The sequence below is a fragment of the Astyanax mexicanus genome, chromosome 1 (genome assembly GCF_023375975.1).
Source record: "Astyanax mexicanus isolate ESR-SI-001 chromosome 1, AstMex3_surface, whole genome shotgun sequence".
NCBI lineage: Eukaryota > Metazoa > Chordata > Actinopteri > Characiformes > Acestrorhamphidae > Astyanax > Astyanax mexicanus.
In genome coordinates, this window is record NC_064408.1 from 68,575,592 (window position 1) to 68,588,031 (window position 12,440).

At 39.5% G+C, this 12,440-nt stretch overlaps 1 protein-coding gene across 4 annotated transcripts in view; it reads left to right on the forward strand.

The window, feature by feature from the left end:
- daam1b (dishevelled associated activator of morphogenesis 1b) overlaps positions 1–12,440 on the forward strand; it is a 109,312-nt gene that overhangs the window by 61,396 nt on the left and 35,476 nt on the right. For all 4 annotated transcript variants that reach the window (XM_007238744.4, XM_015602853.3, XM_007238743.4 and 1 more), the window contains exon 3: positions 5,564–5,653. In XM_007238744.4, the coding sequence (XP_007238806.2) occupies positions 5,564–5,653 (90 nt within the window). The remainder of the gene's footprint in view (positions 1–5,563; positions 5,654–12,440) is intronic.

Genomic DNA, 12,440 nt, shown 5'->3' on the forward strand with positions numbered 1-12,440 from the left:
TCTTATATACATGCATTCACTAACTGTCTTGTGCATCCAGGATGTTTAGCATTTAGTGCCACTAAAATATGTAATTAATAAAAGTGAAGGAAAAGTTCTGCATCTTTGTTTTGCACCATGATTGAAGAGTCCATTGTACGTTTATCTTCCTGGTATCTCCACTGAGTACGCTGCAGATTCGTTCCTCCGTCCTAATTTAATTTAGTTTGCGTGCTAAGCCAAAAAGAATGATTGCCCTTTGTCTAATGAGTTGATAAAATTACAAGCGAAACACTGTGAATGTTGCATAGAGCCCTTGGTGGAGTACAGTCTGTTCTGAAAGGATCTCTCTGTTTAGAAGCATCTATATATTTAGGGTGAAAGGATAATGGGAAAATGCTGTATACAAAGGACCTGCTTGATATGAGAAGAATAAGTTGCATGAGAACTGAGATTTGTCCTCTGTAGCTCTGTATTTGTGAGAAAAGAGGGTGAGCCTCTCTGTCTTCGTCTGGAAGCGAATCAGAAGGTTTGTGTAAGTAACAGGCCTGGGCACAGATGTGAGATTTAAACATCTAGGCTTAATGTGAAAAGCCAGTGACTCAAACGTGGGGGTCTTTTTGTATTGCCTTATATAGCTTGGAGATGGAGGCATAAACCGTGACTGAGGAGGCAAAGCCATACAAGGATTCAGAGATGCAGACTGTGCCAAATTGTGTTGCACTCAATGAGGCCACTCTCACTGTTGTAAACCTTATGCTGTAATATGAATTTATTTTCAACAAGTGATACAAAGCTAACTCTTTCATTTCATTTTATTGATGGAACTGATGTATGGAACCGTTTGAAAACAAGGGGAAGGAGTATAAATGTGAAATGGGATTGGACCTGAGCCTGTCATCACCAGCTCAGCACTTGACCAGATGAGTGCTTTGACAGTTATAGTATCCGTGTTAAATTCATGCCACTTGCAATGTGACTGACATCTACTCCAGACTCCGACTGAGCAGCCGGTACCGTTTTCCATGCTGTTCTCCTGGCTCTCTTCACATTCCTGTGCGTTGAGGCACTGCTCTTGTCTTGGCTGCTCTTGTAGTTACAGAGCCACAAAACCCGCGGCAGACCTGGTCCTGGTGCCCATATGTCACACTGCAGAAAGTCACGATGCCATATCCAACATTTCCCATTCCCACGTTAACTTATCTGCAATAATAGAAAGAAAGAGCCTGCTCTTTTATGTGAGCTTATGCTGCGCAACATTTACCTTTGATGGTAGAGCTGGGAATTATGTCACAATCAAGTTTAACATGTTTAACTGGAACGCTATCATTGCTAAAATTGGCCCACATTTTAATTGTTGCTAATGCTAGTTGATAACAATGCAGTATGAGGTATTTTGCACATCAAAATATCATGGCGTCTTGTGTGCATACTAGGGATGTAACAGTACGTGTATTCTTTACGACCGTCACGGCACGGGGGTCCGGTTCGGTTCGCGTAAAAAAAAAAACACGCAGAATACATGGTACAACCTATAGGAGAGCTTTCCAGTGTGAACGCAGGGTTAGGCGCTCGTACTCTCTCTCTCTCTCGCTCTCTCGCTCTCTCTCTCTCTTTCTTTGAACCCCCCTCTCTCTCTCTCTCTCTCAGGTGTGAATCGAACTTTGAATTTTCTGTACCATTACACCCCTAGTACATACAGAAGTTGAACAGTACTGTGTGTTGAGACTGATTTAATGATACACAAGTGAGTAAACTGTGCAATATTATGTATTTTACAACTAAGTATTACGACGAGTTCTTGAGGCTCTCCCGTCTTTCCTAATAGGAAATGCAACCTGTAGGAGCGTTCCAGTAACAATGTTCTTCCTGGAACTAGGAATTTCCAACATCCGAGATCACAGCATTACTACTGTCTAGATTGCACAGAGGCGTGAGGTGATGTGTATTATGTTGCAAGGAGACCTTTGATAAGCAGATGTGCACAGCCCACTGAATTACACCTATTATCAGTCATGTTTTACACCCAGCGAAGTGAAGCTAGACAGGGCACGCTGTGAGGAGTCATGACGAGGTGTGTTTACCCATAAACATAAATTAAGACCCAGATAATATTTCAACACAATAAGCAGGGCTTTGTACTGTAAGGTTTATGCACCAACAATAAAATGTTTTTTTTTGCGCATAATCTTCTAGTCAGTTAAGTGCGGTGCAGGCGTTTAAGTTCCCTTATAATGTTTTATAATATACAGTATGTAAGATTCTTTAGTCCACATGAAATACAAAAGAATGGATGGTTTTCCGGTGTGAGTTTCAGATGTAATTGGATTGTAAATCTGATGACTCAACAGAGATTAAAATGACGGAACTTAAAATGACAAAAGTAAATTGATCAGGAAGTGTCATGTATAGTGACCCCTTTGCCTCACTATATATAATTTATATTTAAGGATTCAAGGAGATTTTATTATCATTTCATATCATGACATATGCTCAATCTGGAGTTCTTTCAGGTTTTGCATTGCTCAGTGGATTACAGTAAGTAGTACAGTAGTTTCTGTAAACTGTATGGGTGAATGAGTGCGTGTATGTTTGTGGGAGGGTAAAGCTTTTGCTGAGTGTGCATCATGTTTCCGATGGGACGGGAGGGTTCAGAGGAAGAGGAGTGATAGAGCAGGCTTAGGGCAGGAAGGGGGACACAGCAGCTCTTCCTCTCTTGCTCTCCCTGCTGTGCATCAAGGACATTGCTGTCACCAAGAGTGACCAGACAGGAAGACATTAACACCGTTCTGTAGTGGCTGATAAAACTGCTAAAGGAAAGTGACTGTACTGTATAGGAAGTCCTGCAACACGAACACACTTATTGATCCTAGGTCACCGTGTCTGAACTCATACACTAAAGAATCCTTTACTTTAGAAACCCCAGTTCCAGAAGGTATCCTAGTTAGGTATTAAAACCTCTTGCTAGGAAACTCGATTTGAACAACAGTATGACCAGCAATTTTAGAAAAGAAGGCTTGCTTTGTAGATAGACAGAACTGTGGAACTATGAAACAGCAGTCTTCTAATAACCATGACCAAAATTAGTGTTATCTTATTTGGGCTTTGCGGGATCTTGAATGAACCATCATGCAATTGTCATATAATTATTAGATCAATTAGGATTACAGATCTTTTTTGGAAGAAATTGATGCAGTGAGTTCTGGATCGAAAACAAAAAGGACCATCAAGAATGTTATCAACAAGTGTAAATTATAGGATCTGTCATTGTATGGGGTTTACTTTATTACTTTTTTATGCTCCAGTACTAGTAAAGTTCTCACCAGGTACTTTTGACATGACATTTCTGTCCAGTACTTCTAGAAATTAGGGCTAACACTGACCTTAAGATATTATGGTACTCAACCATCTCAGTAGGACTTTTTCTGGTGAGCAGTCTTAAAGTCTTAAAGAATACAGCTCAAGTCAACAATTCCACACAGATGGGTGTGCATCTGTGCATCCTTAAATAAGATGCAAAATCTTGTCTAAAAAGATGTCTTCTGTGAATCCATTCTATACAACATATTTAAGGCTAAAACAAGCTGAAAAACAGCTGTTTGTGAAAGGTCGCATTTTCTCATTTTCATTTTCCTGCCTATAGGTTATACCAAACCTGGTTTAGACCTAGACCAACTACTGCTTTTAAAATTACATGAATTTTACTATCTCACTTTTAACTGTCACCAGTGTATTTGAACAACTCAACCCCCCACCATTGTGTTTCTGTTTGGTTTAGCCATTTGACTCTGAAAACTGACACATTTGTGTTTGCAAGTAGGAGCGGAGCTATTATAATAGCCTGTAAGCTTTAGTTCTGTTGTTGTTAATGAATCTGCAATCCATCCAATCCGTTTGGAAAGACTGGAAGCAGTTAAAGGCCACATAAGATTCTGAAGAAATCCTTGCTTTGTCTTTCTTTTCGTTGGCCTTTGCTTGGTCCTGGATGAGTTTAGACAGGTCTTGTATAATTCTCAACTAATCATAAATAAGACTTTAGACAAGGATTTGTTTTATGCTCAACAGAAGTGCGTTTTCTACAGTTCTAATGTCTGTTTGATTACAGTGTTTTGATTTTTGACACAAGAAGTAGATACACAGCGTTGTCTCTGTGTCTGTGTAAGTAACAGGCTGCTGCTGCCTCAGAAGTGGGAGGGAGGGCAGGATTAAACACGAGGTAACGGCATAGCCTCCATCCACATGGTTGGGCACGTGCTTGTAAACGCATGTGTCATAAACTGTGCACATCACAGATTTGTGCAGATATTTCTAGTCACATCTAAATTCACGCTTTTAAATCCCAGGAAAGTGCTCTTATTTACCTTTTAAAAAGCCATTTAAATGCCCGATTAAAGGGCTGATTACTGTTGTTTTGCTGTATTCCTTGGGTATTAAGTGCTCTGCGCTGACTCAGCTCTTAATTGGTCCGGATGCGAGACAGTGCATGGGTGGGGGCGGGGCTGGCGACGTCATAGGCCCTGCATTGTTTAATATTGCGATATATATAGTAGAAAAAAGAACATTTGCATTGTAAAATTTTTCCAATATCGTGCAGCACTAAATTGCACCACTTTACAAATCCCCAGATGTGCTGCATAGTTTCTAAATCTAAAACATTATCTAGATACTACAGGCTCTATTCCATAGTACATATTATTTAGAACTAAATAACAACAGTTCATTTACCAATCCCATAGCTTTGTGGTCTGTAACTCCCCAAGTGTGTTGGAGAAATCAACCAATGGCTTTGCAGTGGTATAAGACCTGTTGGTGAATTCTTCTTTATCCTAAACTATTTATTTGGTATGAATAGGAGTGTCTTGCCGTTGCCTCTTGGGGACAGTGGAATGAAGTGTGAGGTCATGCTGGGGAGATATTACCCCAGTCCTCTGGAGGGAGTGAGGGAATGGTTGTATGGAGTATGGTTTCACTCCAGCAGTCATATAGATATGAATGGAATGTGTGTGTGTGTGTGTGAGTGTGTGTGTGAGTGAGTGTGTGAGTGAGTGTGTGTGTGTGTGAGTGAGTGTGTGTGTGTGCACGCCTGTTGAATTAAAATATTTGTATGAGCTGTGGGATGCAACAACTGGGACCCCTGCATCCTAAGTTGGAAAACAAAAGCTCCAGGGTATTTGTGGTTGTGGACACATGGGCTTTCTCCCAGCTAGATATGCTCAGCAACTCCCACTGTGGAGTTGAGGGCCAACCACAACACAGCGTGTGTTATGGGTGTGCTATTTCCAGTGCCAAATGAAAGGAAATTGCTAGTGGAGAAGTTTATTGCTGGGTTTTTAATGTCATTGTCTTTACTGTGTTTTTGTGTGTGTTTGTAAACTCACACTACTATATGGGCATGAATGAGTTTTATTCAGATGTTTCTCTAACACCCCTCCTCATTTTGATAGAGTAAATAAAAAGCGTGAGCGTAATTTTGGTGAAAGTTGTACACTTTGCAAGTTTGTGATCCCAGCGTGTTTTTTTCCTCTCTCTTTTATAATGCTGTTTGATGTGGGATCTAAGCGTTTTTCCTTTTCTCTAATTGCAGGATGAGCTGGATCTCACAGAGAAGCACAGGGAGGCCATGTTTGCATTGCCTGCAGAAAAGAAATGGCAGATTTACTGCAGCAAGAAAAAGGTGAGAACAGATCAGCGAAGTCACACTTCATTTTTACCATCCCCTACAAATCCATATTATTACCAAATTACATGAAGACACTTATTGTGTATGACATTTTTCACCCCTAAAAGTGCAGAGCGATCTGCACCAGGGTCTATATATTTCTTGCACTGTGTACATTAAGTCTTGTAAGTTTAGTTTTCACACTGCAGTGTAGTGAGTTGACTGAAGAACTTTGCTTAATCCTGCCATCATCATTTATGTAAGCTGCATCTCTCTATACTCAATATTGACTGGTTTGTAGAATGTTGTCAGTTCAGTGAGTTGCCATTCTAGGTGTTGTGCCAAAATGTGCCTCCCTGCTAAAATTTGATTTCCCTTTGGTTTAATGTGTTGCACAGCAGTGTTAGGATAACAGGTTACCCCTGAATTTATTTAATTTCTGTTTATAAATAAGAGTTAAAGCTATTGTCCATATGTTTGCGGGATTTGGGGGATTTGGGGGAATTAGGGCCCTCTCTGGTGAGAATGGATAATGGCACCGAAGAATCATTTTAAGCTCGGCGGGTGTGATGAATTTATTTCAATTTATTTCATTAAAATCCTTTAGTTTTGGAATGTTAATAAAAAAGTTGAGAATCTTTAAGCTAACCTATAATAGACTCTTAAAGTAAAGCTTTACCCTCAATGCTGCTTCTGCCTCAGATTAAGAGAGTCAGAGACTAATGTGTGTCTGATGTTTATTTTTCACCCCCTTTCATCTTTCATTTTTAATTGGCCCTCCAGCAGGTCTTTAAAAAGACTGCTGAAGATTATCGTAAATCAATGCAGACTTCATAGCTCTTTTCAAAAAAATGGACTCCTCCTCAAACCTCTCTCATGTCCATTTCCTAATTTGCAGAGAACTCTTTTATCATCATCTTAAACACTGTTCCAGTAGTGCCCCGGTACTTGAGAGTACTCCAGTAACTGCTTTTCAAAGAGCTGGCTGTTTAAGTGGACTCTCACTCGTCCTCTAAACCTTCATCTCAGGAGATGTTGGGCTCATTGTCATGGAGAAGGTTAAGTGGTGGGTCTCTCAGGCAGCCTCTCTGTCCAATGAGACTGTGTGCCGTTTCCAAAACAGATGAGAGGAAAAACCAAACTGCTTCCATCGTTTCAAAGCAACTGCTTAGCGGTGGGCATTATGGTAAGAAAACAAAATGGTTTATGGTACACAATATTTAGCTTAATACAACTACTGGTCAGATCCTTAAAACAACACTATTCATACATTATCCAATACTGAGAACAGTGATTTTAATCCAAAATGTCCTGTTCTTTATTCAGTTAAACAGGACTAATTATACTTATAGTTTTTAAATGCTAGTGATCCTTGATATACTTAAAATATTGTAAGTACAATATAATAAAATATCTCATTGCCCTCCCCTACAACCGCTTAGAAGTTATATTTTTATTAAATGTGCCTTTTTTCAGCTCGATGCAGATGAGAGTTGAGTCTTGGATGGGTCTGTATTTTTTTTCTCTCATCCTTTGAAGAGTTGCATCCTTCTGTGGTGAGATCAGGGAATTTTGCTCAGTCTTTGCTACTTTTCACACCTAGTTATCACTTCAGAGCTCATCAGTGATTCCTCTTTCACACTGCATGTCCTGTTAAAAAAAACACACATAAAACACACTGTCCATTCAAAAAACCAGCTGTCCATCACTGTTTAACGAGCCTTGCTGGAAAAAAACAGATATTGTGAAAATACATTACATTATTTATTCAAAATATAGTTAACTAAGCTTTGTGGCTCTAAATTACATTATTAGTCATGAGGAGAAGTGTCTTGAAGCCTGAATTTGGCACATATTTTTTTTATTAAAAAAAATATATAACAACAGTTAAAACTAAGAACAGGTATTCTTATATTCATTACCACCCACTGTGCCTTATATGATGGATTCCTACTTAAATACTAAAGATTATATTGGTAGTCGACTAATGGTTAAAATCATTATTTTCTCTATTAGTCGATTAGTCAGCGATTATTTTTTTGCCATGTGCTTCTTCTCTAAAAATGATAAACAGCTAAACGTGAAATTTAAAAAGCATGTAAATTGTCTAGATGTTGTTTACATAAACATTTATTAAGTAAATATGTAATCTGTTGTGTTTGGGCACTTTTGGAGACACAGTTGAGTAAGTTGAGGGTAAATTTTGCCTCGCCATGAGGACACTGACAAGTGTTCAACTTCATAAACAAGATAACACCTCAAAACTAAATGTGCAAGCATTCCAAAGCTGTCTCCTTGGGTAACACTTTAGATGTTTAGGGTGATCGACTACATTTTGAATATTTAATTTAGCTTTCTTTAAAACATTTTTTTAAATGTTACATGTCCCGGTGTTGTGCTGTATTGTCTAAAGCCAGATCAGTTCTGCACACCCTCACAAACATCTTCTCAAAGCCAACTCAAAGCAATGTGCGATAGAGACGGGCGCCAAGGTGTGGCTGAGTCATTCCTCCGATCTCTTTGAGGGGAACTAATCAACCCCAGACATCAGATAGACACCAGGTTCAGCACTGAGCTGCATAAATCCTTCAATCTGCAGAACGGGATCAGCGTCTGGGCCTGGGCAAATCCCTCTGTGCTCAGGCAGTGATATGAGACCACGACAGCGGGGCAGAGATCTACCTCTTCTAAGATCAGCAAGAGTTGTATCATTCATCACGCAGTCATGCCACAAAAGCAGCAGATGATTTTGTATGTGTTGGCCAGCACCTTGTCAGCAGAACAGTAATGTCTTCATGCTTCACATGGGCCGCTCGCAGTGTGCTGTCAGAAGAGGTTTGGGTCACGTTTCCTTTCAGAAGCCTTGGGAGTTTTTTGCACCTCAGAAAAGCCCCATGTCTCCCTGCCCTGGCACACACATGAGAAGAGCGAGCAGGTGGTCCCAACCTGTCTGTGATCTTGAAGGAATGCTGTGGGTGTGAGGTGCAACTGTGTAGGAACAAAAGAATAAAGGCTTGCTCATTCTCTCTCTCTGCAAGTCTGCAGGGGGAGACTGATTTACTCACAAGCAATCCCATTCCCACCAGGATGCTGACTCATATATTATATATCTTTTTATAACCTAGATTCTGCTGCTGCCTGAGATTCCCATCAGAAATAAGTGTTGCTGTTCTTTAGTCTTAATAGATATGAAAGTGATTTTCTTTTAGATTTTAGATTTTCTAGGTTCCCTTGACCTTAAAATCAAAATATTTGTAGAACCATAAAAAGCCAAGTCAATAGTCAAGAGATAAACAGCTTTGGGAAAAAAGAGACCACTTAGAAATTGAGTTTGATAACTTCTGGAATATCAACAAGAGTAAGATGGATGATCACCGGCCATCAAACCAAGCTAAACTGCTTAAATTTTTGCACCAGGAGCTGCATAAAGTTATCCAAAATCAATGTGTAAGACTGGTGGAGGAGAACATGCCAAGATGCATGAAAACTGTGATTAAAAACCAGGGTTATTCCACCAAATATTGATTTCTGAACTTGTTTTCTTTGCATTATTTGAGGTCTGAAAGCTCTGCATCTTTTTTATTACTTCAGCCATTTCTCATTTCCTTCAAATAAATGCTCTAAATGACGATATGTTTATTTGCAATTTGGGAGGAAGGTTGTCTGTAGTTTATAGAATAAAACAACAATGTTTATTTTACTTAAACATATACCTATACACAGCAAAATCAGAGAAACTGATTTAGAAACTGAAATGGTCTCTTAATAACATATATATGTATAACATACTGCAACATATAGGTCATACATGATCAAAGCAGTTATTGGGGTAGTGTAAATTGTCTCTGCCCAATAATAAACAAGTATTTCCATTTTTGTTGATTTTTAGTTTACTGCTTAATTTGAACAGACAAACTGTCCCTTACACTGTGCCAAAATGTGTTTTCTTGATGAACAGACCAAAATAAATACTTAAAAATGACCTGAAATAAAACTCTTTTGCTTAACTTCTATAGAAAGTTTAGAATGTTTTTTTCTCTCTCCTGTAAAGCTGCTGGTTTGGAGATACTTGTTCTTCATTGGACAGCAACAATATATATACTTCTTATTGGAATATGCTAATAGGGATGGAGACAGTTTCAGTCTCTGTGTGTTGAGTGTGTGTGTGTGTAGAGTGATTGGGATTTCAGTACAGTCTTTGTGTTGTGTGTGTGTGTGTATGAGAAGGGGTGGAGTCTAAAGTCTTATAGGTCTTATATTTATAAAAAAAAATCCTTTATTTGTCCTAAAATGTCTTAAATCCATCTCCCAAAGATCTTAAAAATGCAGCAGATAGTAAATACATTGTGTTTATATTATAGTTTTCACACATTGTACTATGCAATATCCAAATTTGATATTAAAGTTAGCTTTTTACTGATTTAAAGACAGACTGACTAAATAACTCCAGAACCAATTAAATTATATATGGTTTGAGGGGCACAGCTTTTTTTATCTACATTCATTACTTTTTTTTTTGCTAGTTGGAAGATACTCTGTTTTTTCAGGAAATATGGAAATAATGCTAAATGTAAAGTCTGTTGATTTTAGTATTGTTGTTTGCATATTTCCCTTTTTGTTCATTGTTAACACACTTCTGAGTGGTAGTAATAAGCCTTAAATTTAACTTCCCCATTTCTGCAGATACCCTGTAAAACATTGGTGCTCTAAAAGAAGATATTATTTAGTCTTAATGTTTAATAAATGCTGCTTGAAAAAGACTGGAGGAGTATCGGGCTATGACGTATACATCTTATCTAACTGCCACATGCTGTGTCCCTATTCCAAACCTAATTAGATATTGTCCCGGGACTGTTAGGCTAAAAATTGCATATTGATCTCACACGAAATGGGGCACCCTACTTTTAATAGCTCCTCTCCTGCCTTCTGCTATTTTCAAAGGGAGGAGGTTTTCATTTTCTGACCTCCTTTCCAGGCTTCTTCAGAGCTTGCTTCTTTCTCTGCATGTTGTTCTGCCCTTTTCTTACCAGCTAGAGCACGTGGCTGGACGGATCTTGGCCTAGGCGCGGCTATTCTAATTGCTGATTTTTTCAGCCCAATTAATTTAGTGCTGCGCTTATCAGGCATAATCCCCTTGAGATTGCTTCCCAGGCTGAGAGCATTGAAGGAGTGCAAAGGATAGAATTAAAGAGGAGAGGAGTGCGCTCATTGGGAGACAAATCTTGGCAATAGCATAGAAGCAATAATGCCGACTCAGCAGCATGCCTGGCCTGTACCCAAGAGAGCCTGGAATTGGCACGACTTCCCAACAGCCTCAGACTGGGAGGGTTTAGGGTTGGAGGGGAGGGCAGCAAGGGAAATGCTTCCTAGTCCAAGACAAACAGGAAGGTCTCCCTTTGCAGGTGTAGCTTTTGTTTCTGAAAGGGGTGGGGGTCCACAGTAAAGCTGAAAAAGCCTGAACAGCAGAGAAAAAGCCTGAAAACCTTCTTTTTCCACTCGTCCTTTCCTTCTGGTGCTCTTGCGTCCTCTCGTCTGGTTCATTCAGAAGTGAAAGTGTTTGGAGTGGAGAGGTTTGGACCCTGTTCTCCCGATAACCGCAGGGCCTGGTGGCATTTCCGCAGAAGCTAGTGACTGGCCGGCCTGTGCCAGCTTCAATCATGGAGCAGGCCTGAATGGGCTGAGTGTTTGCGTTGGCTCTAGACCTGCAGTCAGCACAGTGCACGAGGGCATGACACAATTGGCCTTTCCATTCTGTGGCTACGGCTCATTGCGAGGCTGTGAACTTTGAAGGTTGCGCTTGTCCTCTACATGCATTATAACTGCCGCCCTGTTTCAAATGAAAGCTGAGCATTCTGGAAATGCGGCTAGGGAATTAAACCATGTTGTAAAAAAAATGTTTAAAATGCTTTAAATTCCCATAAGCCTTTATTACTCTTAGTACTTTTGAAATGGGACAGAGCCAGTTTGAAAAACTTATTAACAGTTGTAGATGCTTTTCTATCACATGCAGTTCAACATGAATTTCTTCTATTTCAAAGTTGTTTGAAATTTTATATATTTATAATAATGTTGTGGTATTGGCCAGATTTAGAGTTCTGAGGAGCATAAAAGTTGCAATGCTCTGCTGACTTAAGTTAATCTTGAGTTCTAGACCTTCTCTTACATTAACATTAGCACAAAACCTCAACACAGGAGCTTCATAGCCCTGGGTTTCATGGCCAAGCAGATATGCAATGCAAGTCTTACATCAACAAGCACAATTCCAAGCGTTGGATGGAGTGATGTAATCCTTCACTGAAGCAGAAGTGAAGTGAGTACTCCCTCTTCTCTATATAGCAGTCTGAAGGAAGACTTGTGCTTAGTTAGTGCTGGTAGAACATTACCAGCCTCTCTGCATTGTGCCACCTGTAAAGTTTGGTGAAGGAGGGATAATTCTGCTGTTGTTTTTCAGAGGTTGGCCTTGGACTCTTAGTTCCAGTGAAGGGAAATCTTAATGTTTCTGCTCACTGAAACATTTTGGACAATTGTATGCTTTAGCAACTTTGTAGAAACTGTTTTGGGAAGCCCTTTTCTGTTCCAGAATGACAGTGTCCCAGTGTGCAAAACAAGGCCCATGAAAGCCCTCAGAGAAGCCTGACCTCATTGAACACCTTTGTGATGAAGTACAATAGAAATTATTGAGACAAACTCTTTAATCCAACAAAAAGCCCTCACAAAAGAGTAGAATCTGTTAGATCTGCAAAAGGAGACCAGCTCTGTCCTAATTCCTATGAATTTAGAATAGAATTTACCAAAAGCTCCT